This window comes from Natrix helvetica, assembly GCF_964273705.1.
Source record: "Natrix helvetica genome assembly, chromosome: 4".
NCBI classification, from domain to species: domain Eukaryota; kingdom Metazoa; phylum Chordata; class Lepidosauria; order Squamata; family Natricidae; genus Natrix; species Natrix helvetica.
In genome coordinates this window covers 138,282,776-138,303,791 of record NC_138550.1, presented here as the reverse complement: position 1 = coordinate 138,303,791, position 21,016 = coordinate 138,282,776, and the positions used below count along the sequence as shown (strand labels likewise).

At 36.6% G+C, this 21,016-nt stretch overlaps 2 protein-coding genes across 2 annotated transcripts; both read left to right on the top strand.

The window, feature by feature from the left end:
* Positions 1-592: 592 nt before the first annotated feature.
* LOC309391449 (fatty acid-binding protein, adipocyte-like) lies at positions 593-7,995 on the top strand. Its single transcript, XM_081951931.1, has 4 exons — positions 593-754; positions 3,439-3,611; positions 6,161-6,262; positions 7,774-7,995. Exons 1-4 carry the CDS (start codon positions 682-684, stop codon positions 7,822-7,824), a joined length of 399 nt encoding a protein of 132 aa, XP_081808057.1. The 5' UTR covers positions 593-681; the 3' UTR covers positions 7,825-7,995.
* Positions 7,996-11,841: 3,846 nt separating this feature from the next.
* On the top strand, positions 11,842-19,803 carry LOC309392286 (myelin P2 protein-like). The gene is made up of 4 exons (XM_081953351.1): positions 11,842-12,089; positions 14,220-14,392; positions 15,610-15,711; positions 19,368-19,803. The coding sequence occupies exons 1-4, from the start codon at positions 12,017-12,019 to the stop codon at positions 19,416-19,418; spliced, it is 399 nt and encodes a 132-aa protein (XP_081809477.1). The 5' UTR covers positions 11,842-12,016; the 3' UTR covers positions 19,419-19,803.
* Positions 19,804-21,016: the final 1,213 nt, after the last annotated feature.

Sequence of the window (21,016 nt, the reverse complement as noted above, 5' to 3'; positions counted from 1 at the left end):
TTGACTGAGTATCAGTTCTCTTCAGGATTAGACTAATTTATAATTCACATAGAGATAATTAAAATACCTACAGCAAATCTAAGGATCCTATTATCACCACAAATCAAGTTGAATAGTGATAGGAAGCATATTTGTTTGATTTGTTCAAACAAATAAACTTAAAAAAGAATTCTGAAAGCTTTAAGACACAAAGAGTTCTCCTAACGTTATGTGGAAATAAATTCCCCTGAAGTAAATCCCAGTTGAATTGACAGCTGAACAGACATGCATGGGGTTGTGCTATTCATTATATGCAATTATAATTTTGCAGCAAATAGTTAATTGCTAGATCAGTGCAGAGGTCAGTGCATTTTATGCAGTGGATTAGTCATACCAAATACAGTATAACTGGGAGGGAGGGGGGAGAGAGAAAAAGTAGCAGAAATTACTACTGCTGCTAGAACAAAACATAATAGTTAGGTGCTGGTAATGCTTTGTCCTAATGCCTAATAGCACTATGACCCACTAAGGAAAAAAAAGTAAAAGCAATTGATTGCCTGTGTGACTATTGGCTAATAGCAGAAAATCACATGGTTAAAGCTTCTTTTTAAAGGCATGAGTGAGGTTAGTCACAGAAGTGGTGACTACATTGAGGTTTGCAGGAAGGTGCTTAGAGTGTGTTAGAAGACTTAGTCCTTCACAATGTGTGAACCATTTTTGGGAACTTGGAAATTAATCTCGAGTGAAAAGTTTGATGAGTATATGAAGGAGCTGGGTAAGAATCATTTGTTGAATTTAGTAAAAAAAACTTTGTTTTTGCTGGAGAATGTGGTTATGTAGATTTTTTTTATTAGGTATGTAACTAGTGGACTTAATTTGTTATAAACTTAACCTGGGACAACATAACTCCTATTTTCTTTATTATTAATAGTAATGTGGAGGAAAACCTGTTGCTTACATTACGTTAGCATTATGCTAGTTCCATAGTAATCCATGTTGTACTGTATGCTAAGTAAAATTCATTTAGTTTGCATTTTATCTCCCAACTATTTTTTGAACGTGCAAACTCAGTTAATAATATAACATGAATAGTCTGTAGAATGTTACCCTGGAATTGTTTTATTCAATATTAGAAAAACATACAATCCTGTTTAGATTTTGTGTAGCTTTTGTATCCAGGTAAATGTACCACAGGAGTGTGAAGGGCTCTTGCTACTTGTTTACGTAAATGTTTATTGTCTGATATTTTCTCAACATACATTGAGAACATCGATACAAATGTTAATAAAATACTCCAAACAGAAAAAGCTGTGATGGGATGCTCCCTTACATGAAAGCTTACGGTTTTTTTCCCCTCTGGCCAAATGTGAGCAAGGTTTGCGATGCTTGGTAATGGCTAGCTATGAGCTTTGAACTAGCGGCAATGTTCTTATCAAGACATGCCTGCTTTGTGTTAATGATACCTCAAAGAATTAGCCTGAAGCTTTGCATTGTTTATCCATCACACTTTTAAAGTAGAATGCTGGTCCCTTAGTTAACTGTGGTGAAACTAATGTATGCAAGTAGCCTACTTCCAATATTAATGATATAGGTGATAGATAGATAGATAGATAGATAGATAGATAGATAGATAGATAGATAGATAGATAGATAGATAGATGATAGATAGATGATAGATAGATGATAGATTGATAGATTGATTGATAGATTGATGATAGATTGATGATAGATAGATAGATAGATAGATAGATAGATAGATAGATAGATAGATAGATAGATAGATAGATAGATAGATATAGATAGGGCATAGGAATAAAGATACCTCTAAATCTGTTAGACACTCTTTTCTTGGACCAAGTTCAAGTGGAATGGGAAGCCCATAGTTTTATCCTGGAACACTTGGATTGTTTGCAGAAGCTTTACACTTCATTTTCTGGCTAATAGCACTTCTAGCTATAAGTGATATGGAAGACTTCTGGAACTACTGTTCACTTGGAATAGATAATATGAGAATAGAAAGGTAATCTGCATTTCTTTACACCCCTCCAGTGATTGTATTTTTGCATTTTTCAGTAAGCAGTCTTGATTTAAATGAATCATAGTTCAATGCTATGTGAAAATAAGTCACTTTCTCCTTAGGTGTAAGGTAGCTTCCCAGGTGCCTCTGCTGCTAAGCAACCTGGGGGGCAATCTTCTACTTACATTCTTGTAGAGATCAGCTCTTACAAAGAATGTTTCTTCAGATGAAATAATGCAGTTCTGGATTATATCAAATTATGTAGGGTAAGGAACTTAGTTTATATAATATTTCAAGAAGTTATATTTGCCGCAAATCTTTTGAAAATTCAGTGGAGATGGGTGTAAAAATGAAGGTAATATTTGGTAAATAAGCATTGAGTAAAGTGGTTGTTTAAAACAAATGGTTATGCTCTGGACAAAGATAGAAAAACCTATTCTAACTCCTTAGACTGGAAAACCCCATCTACATTGTCCCATCACCATGGAAGCCCTTTAATGTGTTCTTGCAAGTCATAACTTGCAACCATGCTATGCATGAATTGCATTGGTTAAACTTCTTGATGCTGAAACAGTATAATTTTCGATCACAGTAGTTGCCATCACTCTATCTTATAATTCACGTCTATATTACTTTAAGAATCCGAAAGAAAGCTTCCCCTGAATGCCAGTTTGGAGAAATGGGTAACAGCCTGACTTCTGATCTGAATATTTCTCACTAATGTATGACTGCCCAGTGTAGAAAATAGGATGCTATATAGGACCAACCAGATTCTGACATTTTCTTTTCCCGTGGTTTTGGGGAAATTATCTTTCACAATCTGTGACAGCCTGGGGTAAATACTGTCCTGGATGTCAGGAGGGTTTTTAGTATTCCTCTCATCAGTTTATAGTTTGGTTCATTTAAATATTTATAATGTTGATGGATTTGAGTGATTGTAATAGTGATATTGCCTTAAAGAAAAAGCCATTGTATGCTATTTGCTAGCTAGACCAAATGAAATCAGCCTGGATATTTATGAAAACATATATTAAAGCTAATTGATGGAAACTACTTTGGATTTCTTATACAAAATAGTATACAAGAACAGATTGGATTGGATGGTTGCTATATTATTTTCAGCCTAGTTTATGGCAAACAATAGAATCACCTAATTTAGTATACTACACAATTCAAGTTGGTCCCCCGATCGAATATCTAGTTTGCACACCATGCCCTAAAACATCCAGATGAATTTTTATACAGAGAAGCTCTAATCAAAGGCAAACCCCATCAAGATAAAAATGACTGGAAAGAAACTCTTGTATTCAAACTCTTTATTCTCTCATTCTGCAGGGGTCTGGCTATATAACTCAGCTTGAATCAAGTCTTTATAAGTAGGGTTTTTTTTTCCAATTCAGTCTTCAAGGTCAAGAAATTCATGATTTTGGTTTGATTTGTAGGTGTGGGCTTTGCCACTAGGAAAATAGCTGGAGTGGCCAAGCCCAATATAATTATCACTTGCAATGGAAGTGTTATCACCATCAAGACTGAAAGCAGTTTCAAAAACACGGAGATTTCCTTCAAATTAGAAGAAGAATTTGATGAGACCACAGCAGATGACAGAAAAGTAAAGGTGAGTTCTCTACTTTCCCTTAAATCATCTTGGTTGAGTACATTTGGACGCCTGAAAATGTGTTGTGGACCCTCTTGGAAAATGGGTCTTTGGGAACTTCCACATTTATAAAATAAGGAACATGTGGGACATGAATACCAGCTGAATGAGTTGGCTAAGAATTCAAGCAAGCTTTAAATTGGGAAACAAGGGCTTTAAGCTCTTGTTTCCCAACTTAATCTACAAGATGTTCTTGTTTTGCTGATTTCAGGGCAGTTGACATCCAAGTCAAACAGTGGGCTGAAGCCACATGTTCTTGTTAATTAAGAAGAATATGCAGTCCACTTGGAGATCTAAAGCATTGATGAAAGTAAACTGAAGTAATGTTTCTCAACCTTGGCGACTTAAAGATGTGTAAACTTCACTCCGAGAATTCCCCAGCCAGCCAAGTAGCATGCCCATTTCCTGCAGATTTAATTAATGGATGTGAAATTTGGACACTGCATGAAACTTGGTGGATGCCAACAAAGGTATAGGTAGTCCTCGACTTACAACAGTTCATTTAGTGACCAGTCAAAGTTACAATGGCACTGAAAAAAGTGACTTATGACCATTTTTAAATAACCATTGTAGCATCATCCCCATGGCCACATGATCAAAATTCAAACACTTGGCAACTGACTCAAACTTGCAACAGTTATAGTGTCCCGGTGTAATGTGATATTTTTTTTTGCGATCTTCTGACAAGCAAAATCAATGAGGAAGCCAGATGCACTTAACAACTGTGTTACTAACAACAGTTGTAGTAATTCACTTAACAACTGTGCCACAAAACGGGGCAATTTTATTTATTTATTTTATTATTCACACTTATAGACCGCCCCCTCTCCCGAAGAGGACTCGGGAAAACTGACTTAACAACTGTATTGCTTAGCAAAAGAAATTTTGGGCTCAATTGAGGTTGTAAGTTGAGGACTACCTATATCCGTGTGTGTGTGTGTGTGTGTGTGTGTATACATATACACAGTGTGTGTATGTATATACACAGATCGGCAGCTCCGATCGCATTTTAAACCCAAGCCTGAAGATGGCAAGTGAGATCTTGCCGAAACGTTGCCAAGACAATCTCAATCCTACCAGGGAAAAGACCCGAATACAACAAAACCAGCATACCTACACCTGTGAAAATCCACGAATATATATATATTTCAACTATATTTCCATATATAGTCATGGGATCCAAATTGGACACTTGGCAACTGGCATGTATTTTTGTGTGCCCCAAGGTCATGGGATCCACCTTTTGCAACCTTCTAACAAGCACAGTCAATGGGGAAGCCAGGTGCAGTTAACAACTGTGTTACTAACTTAACAGTTGCAGTAATTCACAACTTTACCACAAAATGGGGAAAAACTCACTTAACAACTGTATTACTTTAGCAACAAAAATTTTGAACTCAATTATGGCCGTATGAAGACTATACCTGTATTTCTCCTCACATTATTTATAGCAATAGCACTTAGACTTATATACCGCTTCATAGTGCTTTTACAGCCCTCTCTAAGCAGTTTACAGGGTCAGCATATTGCCCCCAACAATCTGGGTCCTCGTTTTACCCACCTCAGAAAGATGGAAGGCTGAGACAACCTTGAGCCTGGTGAGATTTGAACTGGCAAACTGCAGCTAGCAGTCAGTTGAAGTAGCCTGCAGTACTGCACTCTAACCACTGCACCACCTTGGCTCTTACAGAAAAGAAAGGTGAAATAAAAATAAAATTGATGACTCTGAGATCATGGTGGCCCCAGATTTCAAGAATTTTAGGGGGAATATATATACTTCAAATACATCTGATCAGATTGAGAAGGCTTCTCTCATATACATCAGTCCTCCCAAGGCTGACCAGATTAGGAAACTAATTGAGATAGGTTATCGTAATAAAATCTGCTTGTCTTTTATCTTGCTTCCCACTGATACCCATAAAAACACAGGAGCCAGCCAAAGCCTCTTCCTGATACTTTCTCTTTCCTAGAGCAGAAAATATGGTTCTGTAGCAGCTTCTGAATCTTCTGTTCAAGCCATCTACATCAGAGGTGGGTTGCTCCTGGTTCGGCCCGGATCGGATGAACCGGTAGTAGCGGCAGCTGGAGACTCCGACCATCCGCCCAGATACTTCTGCACATGCATGCAGCCGAACCGGTAGTAGAAAAATTGGCAACCCACCTCTGATCTACATGACTCCCTATTTATACAAATAGATATTAGGTGTTCCAGGCTATATATACACATACATACATACATACATACATACATACATACATACATACATACATACATACATACATGTTATTTCTGTCTGTTATTATTTTCTTACAAGGAGCAGAATTTTCACCATGCTAGTAATTTCATTATTTAAAAAACCCCATTGACTACCGATTATTGTCTTACTGAGATGCACATTATGCATAGTTTGAGAACTGTGTTATTTTATTGATTCACATATTTCAAATGCAAGATTTGCTGCCCTTTCTTCACTAGGTTGTAAAACTGACCAGATAATTTTTCTTGGCAGAGTGTTGTGACACTAGACAATGGCTCACTCAATCAGGTGCAGAAATGGGATGGCAAAGAGACAACAATAAAAAGAAAAATAGTGGATGGTAAATTGGTTGTGGTAAGTTCATTTTTGGTTATAAACATTCGGGGTGTTTTGCAGCAATAGAAATTGCAAGTTTATGAATGAACATTTTTCAAAGGGGAAAGAGCAAAACAAGTAGATATTCTCTTTTCTTCTATTCTATAGAAGAAAGATGTGTCCTATTTTGGTTGGCGAGTCAAGAATTCCTTGAAGTTAATAAACAAGTTAATACAGAGGGACAATACTAAGCTATTTTGAAAGTAGAACAGTATATTATTTTTTAAAGTATTTAAATAAATCTCATTTTGAGAGCACTATTTCAGACTCTACTACAACCATCCTTCGTTCTCAATCTGAGAATGCATTCAAATCGGCTCAAATTAAAATAAATTTGCAAAACAAACATCCATTTTAGTATAGGATAATTTCAAAATGAAGCAGGTTTTAAATATTATGATTCAGTGGCAGCCCCCAGCAATGAGTTCATTGGAAATGAATGGCCCTAACTGTGGCCAACTGGTAATTCTCATGTTTATACACTTAGAATCTATAATTTTAAAAGAGAGAGCAATGGATCAGATTGAAAAGTGATATCGAGGGCAGTTGAAAATCATTGGAAATCATGTAGCCCTGCTGTAATCTCTAGGACATGCAGGGAAACTCCACTCTTTTGATATTTAAAACCTTTTCCATAGGCACCACATACATGCTTTCAAGAAGATAAATGAAAAGAAAATCCTAGTAATTGAAATGCTGCCTTGATTATAGCAAAGAAAAAGCATTCTAGCAGACAGTTTCTCACTGAAAAGTAATCAGAAATACTCTTCTAACTGGAGAAAATAATGCCAACCTGCCCTGTATGAGCTGTGGCAAGAGCAGTATCAGGAAAATGAGGTCATTCAGATTTCAGGATGAAGTTGGCATGCAGGGACATGTGCAAACAAGACAATTGGATTAACTGATCGTTTATGTGACAACATCAAGGGAAGGGCCTTAAGCAAATGTCTTTTCAACCAAAATGTTTAAACATGTTGGCAGTAATGTATTATGTCAACTTGCACAACCTATGAACTGTGAAAACTTAGAGGTACCTTAAAAACTCTTGATTAAATATTCTGATTATTTCTCAGTCTTTTATACAAGCATAATTAAAACTATTTAACAACATAATATTCAGTCCATTGTTAAACAGAAAAGTAAGTCAAATTCTCTTCAAGCACGCCAAAAAAGCAATTTTCAAATAGTTTTTGGAGAGAATTTGCCTAATGCATTTTTCAGTGGTCAAGGATATAAGCACATATAAGCAGACTTAAGCAATTTGAGTCTTATTCCCTTGGATATGTTTTTTTTAATAAAGCACCATTGCCTGGGGTCATGCAATACACTAAGCCAAAATTGGCTTATCATGTTGCATCAATGCAAGTCTTGTTGGCTTCCTTGATAGTCTCAAACTTCATTTGGGTAAAGGAACACTTAATCCACTTACTGAAAATAACTGTATTGAGGATATGATATAATGGTGATATTTCTGTACTTTTTTTTTCTAGGAGTGTGTTATGAACAAAACTGTCTCCACTCGAGTGTATGAGAAAGCATGAAAAATCCATCTTGTACAGATTAGAATGATCTCAAAGCAAAATATGAAGTTTGATTCACGGAGCAGAGCCTGTTCTTCAGAAGCTGAGCTTGACAAGCCAATTTCCAATTACTTTTGTACCTAATTCAAAACATTTTGGTTATTCAATAAAGTGTTTACCTTGAAATGAAAAGGTTCTGGCTCAATTGTGGAAAGTGAATAAGGATCAGTCCAAACTAGATTTTCAGGTTCTGTTTAAGGGATCAACTAAGCCTCATATTTGTCCTCACTTATTGAAATATTTTTTAAAAACCCCAACTAATAAATAATGAAATAGGCTAACGTGTAATTGTCCAATCCCACCTATTCTTTTATACTGTGTACATTGAAAAGTTCAAGGTTTCTCGATTGCTATATTTGTTTTATTACCTATAGAAAAATCAATTTCAAAAAAATAATAATACTGGAATAACTATACAGTCCAGGGCTCCCAGAGGCTGGTTTCAGGAATCATCTTTTTGGAACCATAATTTGTTAGAATAAACTTCTGTGATTCTTTCTGAGAAAAAACTAATGTCCTTTGGAAAAATAGGAAGTTGCTTGCTGTGCTATTTGAAGCATAGTTCCAAAAATTACCCATATTGGTTATCTTAAAAAAATGTTTAAATCAGGACTTCTGAAATCCCCAAATTATATTTGAAAGTTATGCTGTGGACGTGGTATAAAGTGATTTGCCCTAATAGACAAGGCCAGCATGACTATATTCATTTACCAGGACATTAGATTGATTCCTAAAGTGTAGCTTGTGTAGCTTCTCACTCTTCTTTCCCTGATCGAAGAATGCTTAGGGATTCCAGAAACAGTCAAAAATAAAATAAGAAGTTGAAGTTTAACTTAAAAGAACTGGCTTTCCCTTCAAGTACTTTGAGTATAGAAAGGGAGAAGGGGAAAGGGAACACACCGGGAGCCAAGAGAAATGCAAGAAGGCTCCCTAATGGAGGTCCAAGAGGGAATAACATTCCATTTTTGTAAATAAAATAAAATAAAATAAAGTTATTAAGAAATACACTTTGTAAAGCAACCTGTGATGCAATGATCTTATCTGTTACTTGGGGCAGAGGTCATGCTTCAAATGAACACATATTTATAGCATTACAACAAAATGACTCGGCTTCTCCAGCCAACATTATCTGTATCAAATAAGTGCAAATACTAGGAGTTAGCCCAGCTTTCATCAAACACAGGAAAAGACCCGAATACAACAAAACCAGCATACCTACACCTGCGAAAATCTATGAAAACTAAAAATCTATATATAATATGCTTTTCAAGATTTATTAACTCTGAAAAACAGTTATACATATTTCTGTATAAGAAGAGGTAGATTTTTTAGGCGATCACAGCATTTATTAAAGAATTTATCTTTCTTTTTGCACCCTGCTGCCTTCCCTTCCAACTACCAACCCTTATTTTTTTTGTTCTTTGTACTATATCAGCATTAGTGTGGGAGGATTATCATTTAGAGCGCGGGTGTCAAGCTCGCTGTGTCATGTTGCCATTGTGATGTTTCGCAATGTTTTTCCCATTTGCAGAGCTGGTGTGAGCGTGGTCTGTGTGTGACACATCTGCCCCGCGGACCACCAGTTTGACACCCCTGATTTAGAGCATCATATAAACACAGAAAACCAGATGACCTTGACTTCGGGTTTAATTATTTTGCTCAAAGTTTGTTCCATTTAAAGGTCTGTCTAATCATGTACTTCTTGACAAAGATTGTTGTGAATGTGTTGGTTTAGATGTGGGCAAAGACTAGATAGCTGGGTTTGTTGCAGAATCTGGTTCCCACATTGGCATCCTTGTCAATACTATACTTTCTAGGTGGTAGGTCCACACTTGCATATTGACAATACTTAAAGCAGATTTTCACAAGCACCAAGAATCAACAGGGCAATGATGCCATCACAAAAGAATTAATGGACATTAGTTTAATACCATGGAGGAAGGAGTTGAAATTTGGAAACAGATTTCTTAGACTAGGTTCATTTCCAACCACTTTGTGCACAAGTTTGGTCTAGTAGTTAATATATAGGCTAGAAAGCAAGAGACTGAGTTCAAGTCGCATCTTAGCCATGAAAGCCAGCTGGGTGACTTTGGGCCAGTCACTCGGCTCACCTCACAGGATTGTTGATGTGGGGAAAATAGGAGGAAGGTGTGTTGAATATGTTCGCTGCCTTGAGTTATTGGTATAACAATATAGTTATAATAATTTATATAAATAATAAAAATGAGATATAAAATAATAAAGAATATCTGGAGGCTACCATGGAGAAGAATCTTTAGCAACGTTTCTCATTCTTGACAACTTCAAGAGGTGTATATTTCAACTCCCAGAATTTCCAAGAAAGCTTGATAAGGGTGAGAAGCATATAGTGTATAGAAAATCAGTGGAGGAAATCAGAAAATCAGGAAATATATTTCTGTTATATCTTAATGTTGATATGGCACTACTTGGACCACAATCCAGGGCAGGAAAAACAGGGAAAGTGAATGCCGTATCTTCTTCTTTAGCAGGTAAAGCCTTCAAATTTAATAAGAAGTAAATTCCGTACCTTACTTCTGAAACATGAATTTCACGTTTTTGTCATTTTAAAAGATAAAAGACTTGGGAGCAGTACATAGAGAAGGAGTTTGGTATCTTACTAGTAAACTGAATGCAAGTCCAAACTATATACACATATATCTCCCATCTTAAACTATGTTAATCCAAAATCCAAATCACTGGAATAGACAGCTGTTATTCTGCATTAGTCAGGCTGCGTTTGAGGTCCTGTCTTGTGTTAGACATTATATCTTATGAATAAGATGGACAAAAAAAAGAATACATGCAGAGATAGATGATTGGGATAATCGAGAAAAAACAAATTAAATAAAGAATTTCTAACTCTAACATACTTAGTGATGCTTAATAAAACTTTCAAATAACTGAAAAGGTATCCTGAAGAAGCTGATCCCTGGTGCTCCACATAACAATACTGTAACCAACTTCCTCCCGGAGATGAAGTCAAAAGACTGACTAAGGCAGAGGTGTCAAACTCACAGCATCACAGCGGCGTCACATGATGTATCACGATTTTTTCCCTCTTTGCTAAACCAGGTGTGGAAGTGGCAAGCGCATGACTCCTCTGGCCCGCGGGCCGCAAGTTTGACAGCCCTGGACTAAGAGGAAGGAGCTTTTGTGCAGAATCCTCTTCCTTTTCTTAGAACCATAGAAGGAATACTCAGAAGTGAGCTAAAGCAAAATAACATAACTGCTTCACTTTGCTTTCAAAAGGGGGGGGGGGGACGTGTTACTTCACAAAACATAAAGCTTGTAAAGGATACTTCAAATATTCCTTCAGTGAAGCAAGACATTGTGCCTTCAAGGTTTTGCACAAATCTACGAAACATTGGGATAAAAGTAGCAACAAAGACAGTCATAAATGTAATGGAATTTCCTTTGGTTGAAATAGAAACAGAAGTTAGAAACATATCTCTTGTAGTCCCTACATTCCTATCTATACACAGGGTTGGACTGAAATACCTCTAAGGCCATTCTGTGATCTGTGTTATGAACCTTTTAGATTATTGTGGTGCCAGGAGAATGTGTCAATATTATGTACAATATAACACTATACTTTCAACATTCTGAAATATCTTGACTTTAAGACCTCCTAGTATGTTGACATAGTGCAAGGAATTTTGGAACCTGTTTCTTGCCTATAGTACACAACATTTTCTATCCTAAACACTATTTCATCTGTATTTATTTCCTTAATGGCTTCATTAAGTTTATTCCTCATTCTCATAAGACAGTGTCATAAGACTTTCCTGAAAATCAAATGCTGTCCTTCCCAAGAGCACTATGTTGCATCTGTGCTCCAGCACAATAGTAGCACGCTCACGCCCATCACCCTTCCTCTTTGTATTACTGCGGAGGAGTTGGTGGCAGGCAAATGCCGCTGGTCTTGGTACTAGCATGAATGGTAGGGCACAAGGGCCCATTGTTTGGCCTCTGACATTGCCCTTCTGCATTGGGAGGTGCTAAGCCCTGCATGTCCTAGGTCTCTCTTAAAAAGATGTGGCTGGGATATTACCATTTATATAATCCATCTGTCTCTTCTTAAGAATTGCTCCTGTCTTTGCCCTTCTCCCAAGGATACACGACCAGCAAAACTATGTGTAACAAATTTGTGGGAAGCTGGAAACTCATCTCTAGTGAAAATTTTGATGATTACATGAAAGAATTGGGTGAGATTTATCTCGATTTGATTTTAAGAATGTTGCAGATTATCCGTTGTTGATTTCTCATCAGTTTTGCAATTAGATCATGAAACGTTTAATTTAATTCTCTTCAAAATAAATATTAGAAAACATTGAGGATTTTTAAATTTCTTCTTTGGTAATAACCTTGATAGAATTTATTATTTAGCTTTTATTATAATATTAGATGTCATAACTTCCAAGTCATTATTCATGATGGAAAAAGGAAAAACTTAATCTGAGTCTATTGGACCTGGGTAGCTAATCAATTTAAATAAATAGTCCTAAATTTCCTGACAGCCAGTTTTTCCTAGTAAATAAAATTATTTGTTGCACAGAAGCTATAGGCACAACTATTTATTTGCAGAATTACTCCATCAGTGAAGGCTTTTAACTAATGAAGTCTCTGGAATTTAGTTGCTTATTTTGTCCCTAGAACGATATTTTAAGGAAACTTAGTTAAATATGAAAGTTTGCTGTTTATATGTTAAATATTATATAAAATATATATACATATACATATATATTATTTTTAAATAAAACTGTGTGGTATTGATTTTGAACATTAAGTAAAATATGAAACAAGAAAGAATTGTGTGAATTACCATTTGTTTTACTAGAGAATTTTAACTTAGGTTTGTTGTAAGATCAATATACTTAAGAAGATGTCCTTTCAGACTACTTTTTTAACCTATGAAAATGCATCTTTGAAAAAATAAAAGAGATTATGTGTGATGAGGTTATTATATGGAGTCTGGACTGTAAATATCCACATGGCTAATAAATGGCAGTTGAGCATTAGAGTTTCCTATATCTCTTTGCTGCCATCAGATAGTCATCTGGATTTGTGTAGCCCATACATGCTTTATTTCTACATCATCAAGACGTACCGGTCATACCGAGCAATCATTCATCTTTGTAAATGCATCACCAGATATCAAACATCAAAGAAAGAATGTGGTTATCACACTTGGAAGTAATATGCAATATGTTTCTCCCTGGTGCATACACACGGTACACCAGTGACGTGCGGTGAAGTTTATGGCTGGTGAGGCAGCCATCCCCGTCTGTTACCAAAGGAACCTCAGGTGGTTAAAAGGGAGCCTTAGCTCAGGAGAAATGACTGGATTCTAGCCCACCTCGGATAATAAAAAGTGCTATTGCCAATTTGCATCCACGCTCCAGCAGGCGGGGGGGGGGGCAACTTCCAACAAAATGCAGCAACCGGAGAAAAGCAGTGAGGGGCGAGGAAGCTCGTCGGGGAGAGCCACGTGCTGTTTTTACCTTAGATTCCTCTCCTCTCCTCTGAGTGCGCACTTTTCCTCCTGGGCTCTCTCCCGGCAACCTCACCAGCTGCTTCTTTTGCCATGATGTTTCCCGGCATGGCAAAAGACTTTTTTCCCCTTCGCCTTCCAGCATCCAATGCAGAAGACTCAATAACTAAAATCAGATCTTGCATATTGATGTAATGTTATGTCAAAGTGACTTTACAAGATAGGTGCCGACTGCACAACCAGCATGTGGAAGATGCTTCAGCCCCGTAGAGAAGGAGGGAGAGTGGGAGAAATGTTTCAAAAGGGACCCTAGTTTTCTGAGGAGTAAAAGTAAAGAAGGAGAGGCATACTTTCAGTATTGCAAAACTCTGTTAATGTGCAAAAAAGATACAGTTAGTACTCCTGGTTGTGCTTTCTCGCAGGACTAAAATTTCTTCTGGAAACCGACTCTTCATATTGAGAAGATATCACAGAAAAGCAGTTCTTCCTACTTTAGCTTCCATTTTTTATTTATTTAATTTTATTATTCATTTGATGCTACTCTTTTAGCTTTTCTCAACCAGGCACTCTATAGACATATTGGAGCACGATTCCCATTGTCCCCTGCCATCACTGTGGAATATGAAAATTCTATTGGGCTATGATGATGTGGTTCGCAGCAATGCATTATTTGTCTTTCTAGGAACACAAATAAATGCTGTTATTTAATTATGAGTTTAAATATGAGTGCAGGTACGTAGTATGTCAGAGATAATTGGTGTAAATGATTGCATAATACAACCCCCCACATACACTTTTTGTCAAATGAATAATGAATGACTACTGTTTTCTTCATGTTCCATAGGAGTGGGATTGGCAACTAGGAAACTTGGTAACTTGGCAAAACCTAAAACCATCATCAGCATGAAGGGTGATGAGGTCACAATCAGAACAGAAAGTACCTTTAAAAATACACAGATCACATTTAAGTTGGGTCAAGAATTTCAAGAAACCACAGCAGATGGCAGAAAAACCAAGGTGAACAAGTTTTGTGGGTTTTTTAAAATATTTTATTGGAGGTGTTTTGATACTCTTAGGAACAGTTTAAGAGTTTCCAATCACAGAAGAAATTAATAAGTGAGTCATTCAGATAACAGTTGATTACTGTCTACCATATTTCCTCAGAGATCAGTCCTGATGTGGGAATTTCTCATATATTGGATATGTTTAAGATGTATTTTGAAGGAAAAGGAAGAAAAATGTCTTGTAATTGAAAATGTTTTTAACTTCCAATTTACTACTGATATAATAGAATTACTATATCCAGATGACTGCAAGAGGGTAGTATAGAGGTAGAGAAAATTAACTTCGTACCAAATAGTGGACCTCTGGATTTTCCACCTCAGGTTTGGCAAGAAGGGCCTCAAGGATTATACAAACACAAATAATAATCCAAAGGCGATGAAGCAAACAAGGCCCAAACCAAAACAGGCATTTGAAAACTGAGCTGAGCATAAATCATGAGGAAGCTAAAGCAGAAAAAAAGGAAGAGGAACCATCAAGAGGAAAATATACTATAACATATATATTGAGCGTCATTTGTTTGTGATTCAAAGCAGAAAAATAATTGGCATCTTATTGCTAATAAAACTGTAGCTATTTAATTTAGAGTAGCAAAGCTCAAGATTGCTTATGATGGAACAACACATGCTCATGATTCAGAAACAGCAAAATGGATCTAGGGAACAGCTTGACTGGTGACTTCATGGACTCATCTATATTATTTTCATATCAATAGTACAAAAGTAGTTTGTCCTGGCTTTCTTCCAGGGTGCATTTTGACTACTTGGTTGAGTCTCTTGCCCTTCTGCTTCTTGATAGCCCATCATCCAAGTTCTGCTTAGTTTTTTCAGCCACCATTGTCAGTTAAGTACTGCTATGCAGTGTAACAAGCAGGATATATGTGTGTGTGTCTCTCTCTCGGCTGATTATTTCTAAATGCTAGAAGATAATGATAATGATGATGGTAGATGGATGGCTAGATATGTAGATGATAGATAAATCAATGATTGATACTGTAGATAGATAGATAGATAGATAGATAGATAGATAGATAGATAGATAGATAGATAGATAAATAGATAAGAGAGAGAGAGAGACTTAAGTATGGGAATGGTTTAATAGTACTTCACATTTTTATTGTACCCAATCCATGTCAAAATAGTAACTTTTAGAATTACTGTTTGGATCTACAGACTGTGGTAACCTTAGAAAAAGGAGCGCTGGTTCAAGTGCAGAAATGGAATGGCAAGGACTCAACAATAAGGAGGAAATTAATTGATGGAAGAATGGTGGTGGTAAGTAGTTCTTAATCAAGAAAACTACAGGGTGTGCATTTGTTTAATTTGTTTATTGCAATCTTAGGATATATTTTCATAACATATAACCACATGTATACTATTACATAGCCAACATTGTATTGTATTATTAAATGTTTACATCAATTCATCTTACCATCAACTTCCCAAAACAATTATTGGCTCTTCTGCTCTCCATACACCATCTTTGTCACTTTCTTCTCCCTCTCTCCTCCCCCTCAGTACCTCCTTTCTTCCCTCTGTCACCTCTTCTCTACTTCCCCTTCCTCTTTCCTTCTCCTCTCTCCCCTTTCCACTCCTCTTTTCTCTCCTCCTCTTCCCACCCTGCCCTTTCTCCTATCCCTCTCTTCTTCCCTTACTTTTCTCCTCTACTTCACACTCTTCATCTCATTTACTTGGTGTATTTCAGCTTCTGAGCGAGCTCCATTTTATGTTGATGGTATTTATAATTCATTTTCAGTATACATATTTGATTTTAACATATATATTCCTCCTCCTTTTTTTAAAAAAGAGAAAACAACAAGGTATACATATATAGTCATTATACTTAAAAAAAACTGCCTAATTTTGGCCGAGATGTAGACCTGGTTACAATTCCCTCCTATTTCAATTTTCCTTATGCCACTGTCAACCTCCAAAACATCTTTTGTCTGCTTTTTATTGGGACAGATCCCCCTTTACAATTTTCCCTATACCACTGCCAAGCCCTATAGAGTTTTTTTTCTGCTTTTTATTTCCCACCGTTTCTACCCCTTCATTGTCTGTCCCCCTACTTCCTTCCCTTCTTCCTTAAATACCTGATTCTCTGAATTCTGAATTCTATTTAGGTTTGATTTTAATGATTTAGTGATTTTTTAAAATAATATCATGTAGTTCTTCAAATTCCCACCTTTCCATAATATCCAGTCCCAAAGTTACGGTTAGTTATACAATTCTTATTTCAGAGTTCTGGTCCACCTTAAATGTATCTACTTCAGTTGCTGTGGGAAAGACCGATGGGATCCATCTTGGTCTTTTGTTCTTCCTTAATGTCCAGTTCTAAAATTGCAGTTAGTTATACAAATCTTATTCCAAAATTCTGGTCCACCTTAAATTTAGTTAATTCAACTACTGTGAAAATGGAAGAGAAGCTGGAACCATCTTTTGCAGACAAAAAAGAAAAAAAGACTTCATATTTACCCAGTTCTTGATTTTGTTATTATTTTTTCCTTGGTACTTTCCGTTTCTCGTTGGTTATAATTGCTCAAGATATATTAATTGAAACAAACTTGCATACTGCCAAATTCGGGTATGTTTCTCTTCCCTCCTGCTTTTCCAAGGTCTGATTTATGGCAGTTGGTTAATTAAAATTTCCCATACAGACAAGATTAGGTTATCAGTTGTCCATAAGGAGATGGTGCTTTTTTCTTGATCTTTCTCCCTTGTTGCATTTCAATTCTCATTAATTGGAGTTGCTTAAGATATGTTAGCTAAAAGACACTTGGACGAAGCAAATCTTCATGCTCCTAGACACCTTTAAAAACACAAACTTTTCAAGTCCAAGACCAAATTTAGAGTTTGTGTTTAAATGGGTTGTGTTCAAGTGGCTTTGTCACTTCTCTTTTTTCTCCTTTCTATCCAAATTATTTCAGGCAAATGGCTCTCTTTGGGGCGATTGATTCAACACTACATTTATCCTCTTCTTTCTTTTCTCAAAAATCCCGATCTGTCCATTAATAATATTTATGCTCTCAAGGTTCTTTGCTTTTTCCAAATTCTGATTTATAACTGTTGGTTAATAGATCTTACCAGGCTTTCATTTTGCCTCTGCTCACTCCTGTTCAGCTGCTTTGGCCTGGAGCCAGCTCTTGTGCAGCCTTGTTGCCATGCTGCTATCCGAGCTCCGATTCAGAGGGCAAATCCCTGACCTACAAGGGACCTGTTCACTCCCTCTGGATCTGATGAGAAGCTGCCCCTTCTTCACACCCCCACCCCCACAGGGGGATTCTGATCCAAAAACGGATCTCGGAGACAGTTTGTAAGACAGGGTTCATGTGAGACTCTTCAGAGCTCACATCCCCCACATCTGTCCAGCTGGAGAACTTCAGGTCAACTCCCGCAATCTTAGGAACTTTTGAATGGCAAGGTATATATTTTGATGAGAGCTGTATAGATGAAAAGGGTACCCTGCTGAAATTGCACATTAAACATTAAAAAATAAAAATATGTGGATTAGCAGGAAGTGCATCTTTATCTGCTCAGAGAACAGTTCATGAATGGATGGATTTGAATATGTCCTTCCATAGTTGTACAGTTTAAAGCAGATTTTGATTTTGTGATGGTGTTCATCGGTGAAAACATACGTGTGAGCCAATTTGATTAAAATCAAGACTACTTTCAAAGGGCCCAAATGAGTAATGGTATTTTCAGCTTTTTACATTAGGCAGAAATAGCAAATGAAGAAGAAATTTATATAATAAAATTATGCATGTTGGGTGGTTAGGAAGAAATTTTTCTCAAAATGTCAGATATAAATACAGTGAAGCTGAATGGTAAGAGGGTTAAATCTGATTAAATGAAGCTGACAGGTAGAATTTGCTATGGTTTAGCAATGGTCAATAATTTGAATGGTTGTAAAAGCAAATGAAAGAAATATTATTTGTAGTCATTACTCATGATAGCTATATAATACTTACAAAAACAGTAAGTTCCATTATTTCCTAATAAATGTAGTCCAGGGGAATATTGTGTTCCTATCCTTTTTTTGGCTTTCCTAGGTAAAGGTAAAGGTTCCCCTCGCACATATGTGCTAGTTGTTCCTGACTCTAGGGAGGTTTCATCTCAGTTTCAAAGGTTCATCTCTGTTTCAAAGCTGAAGAGCCAATGCTGTCATCTCCCTGGTCATGTGGCCGGCATAAATAAACGTCGAAAGCACACGGAACACTGTTACCAACCCACCAAAAATGGTTCCTATTTTTCTACTTGCATTTTACATGCTTTCAAACTGCTAGATTGGCAGAAGCTGGGACAAGTAATGGGGGCTCACTCCATTCACTCGGTGCTAGGGATTCGAACCGTCAAACTGCCGACCTTTCTGATCAACAAGCTCAGTGTCTTAGCCACTGAACCACTGCATCCCTAGTTCCTAGTGTAGACTAGATGAAAATGTGATTGGTTCATCTGGCTGTGTTCCACCCTTTTCTAAAGTTAAATTTAAGGCTGCTTCACTTGTTCTAGATTAAAATTATACATACATGTGCAAATTTAAAGTGACTGGGAGAATCATTTTAATGTCTTGATCATTAGCATTCAGAGAAAATTCCAGGCACATGCTGACTTACTTGTTCTTTATTAAATCTTGTGTTCCTTAAAATTAAACAAAAGCATCTTGGATTTTGTTCATTGACTTTTGATAGGCAGCAGTATCATAAGAGACAGTGTACAAGAAGGCTGGAAAAGAAACCAAAATCAAAAGAAACCGATATAAACTTGGTAGCTGCAAATTTAACACAAGTTTTTATTATTGATTATTAATTTTTTAAAAAATAATTATGAATTCTCATCTTATATTTGTATAAATATATTGTATAATAGTGTTGAGGCTAATTGTGTGATTATGACTTGTCTTATATCTCAAATTATGTTTCCCTTTTTAGGAATGCATCATGAAAGGTGCCCTGTGTACAAGAGTTTATGAGAAAATGTAACAAAACTTGAAGTTTATACCAGATGAGACCATTTCTCCACATCATTTCCTTGAGTGGCCGAGGACTTGCCATTTCTGTTCACCTTTTCCCTTTTTCCCTTTTACTGGAGAGCAACTAAACTATAAGTATTCATTTAAAAAATTAAGAAAGTAGATCACATTTTAGACTAAATAAATGCTTACCATTGTATAACGTGTAGTTTCAGTGAAATTAAATGGTTTCATCTAGCCTTCCTGAATATCTTGTTAATGAGTTGTTCTTATTCCATAGTGATGCACTCTTGCACCAGGGAATCTATAGTCATTTTACACAGAAACAGGAATATTCATGATTTCTTTAAATTATATGTTATACAGCCCATCTGGGTTCCTTGACAATATAAAATAAAATATTCACCGTCTCTTAATGAAAGGCAAGATTTCATCTTTTTCATCCCTTAATGAAAGGCATTATTTTCTCCTAAAGCTGTGCTGTGAACTTGAGAGTTCACATTAGGCTAAAGTAGTTCTCAGCTTAGTTCAACATCATTTGAAAGTGTCATCCTGACTATGCACAGCAGATAGGAAACATGGCCAGATAAACTAATTCTGCTTTATTATAAAGCTACATTAATAGAATCTTGCAAGTCTCTTCCCTCCCCTTATCTTTACAGCCCAATAGGATAGGGAAGATCCCTTCAGGAACCTCTTGACTCACCCATTGTGTATCTGTGGGCTATGCTCCCTCTTATCAGTCAATTCTCTAGGCAGCATCTCTTCACCAGGACTCTCAAGGTCATTACCACATACCAATCCAAAAAGTAGATCACACTTTTTTGTGTCACTTTCCTGATTATCAACTTCACAGCAGAAAGGGAAGTGGGAATCAGCCCCCCACCCCACCCCCTACCCAAATGAAAAGCTTCACATTTCTTGGTCCTTGGTCCTACCTACCAATTCATTCAACTTCATTCAACATTGGCAGTGGGTACCCAACCAGATACGTTTGGATGGGGCAGGTGCATGGATGTGTTAAAAAAAATCATGGCAGCTCTGATCATGGACACCATTTTTTGATCCCTGAATTCAAATTTCACTGTCTCAAACCAATATAATATTTAACTAGTACCTTCTTGACGTGTTGGAATAAAGTTCACAGATTTCCACTTATGATACCTCCAGTGCATTTGGAAATGAGCAGATTAAGTAAGGTTTTAAGGAATATAATGTTCGATGATAAAAAGTTTCCTTACACCTGATTAGAAGTGATGTTTTTCCTCTCAGAATTCAACCTATACGTGAGGAGATGTTTAGTTCTGCTGTTCATAGCCTTTAAAAGGTTTACTTCATTTTGTTTGTTCATACCTAAATTACTGGCCTAGTATGCTTTATTAAGAGAGAGAGAGAAAATGCAGCTGCTCAGCTCTGCAACAGATCTGCCTGGCACTTTCTCTATAGAAAAATAACGATTAGCAGCTGTGTCATGGGAATTAAGAGTTTTTCCAGAACAGGAAAAGTGCAACTGTGCTGATAGCACAGAAAAAAATAAATAAATAGATGAGGTAGATGGTACATCCTATTGATGAATAGGCAGCATGCAATCAAATTCTAAACCTTTGT

Bases quoted from the DNA above. Each gene is read 5' to 3' on its own strand.
- LOC309392286 (XM_081953351.1), top strand. From the start codon at position 12,017: ATGTGTAACAAATTTGTGGGAAGCTGGAAACTCATCTCTAGTGAAAAT. The intron at 12,090-14,219 runs GTGAGATTTATC...CATGTTCCATAG, and splicing joins TGATTACATGAAAGAATTGG to GAGTGGGATTGGCAACTAGG. The intron at 15,712-19,367 runs GTAAGTAGTTCT...TTCCCTTTTTAG, and splicing joins TTGATGGAAGAATGGTGGTG to GAATGCATCATGAAAGGTGC.
- LOC309391449 (XM_081951931.1), top strand. From the start codon at position 682: ATGTGTGAACCATTTTTGGGAACTTGGAAATTAATCTCGAGTGAAAAG. The intron at 755-3,438 runs GTAAGAATCATT...TTTGATTTGTAG, and splicing joins TGAGTATATGAAGGAGCTGG to GTGTGGGCTTTGCCACTAGG. The intron at 3,612-6,160 runs GTGAGTTCTCTA...TTTTCTTGGCAG, and splicing joins CAGATGACAGAAAAGTAAAG to AGTGTTGTGACACTAGACAA.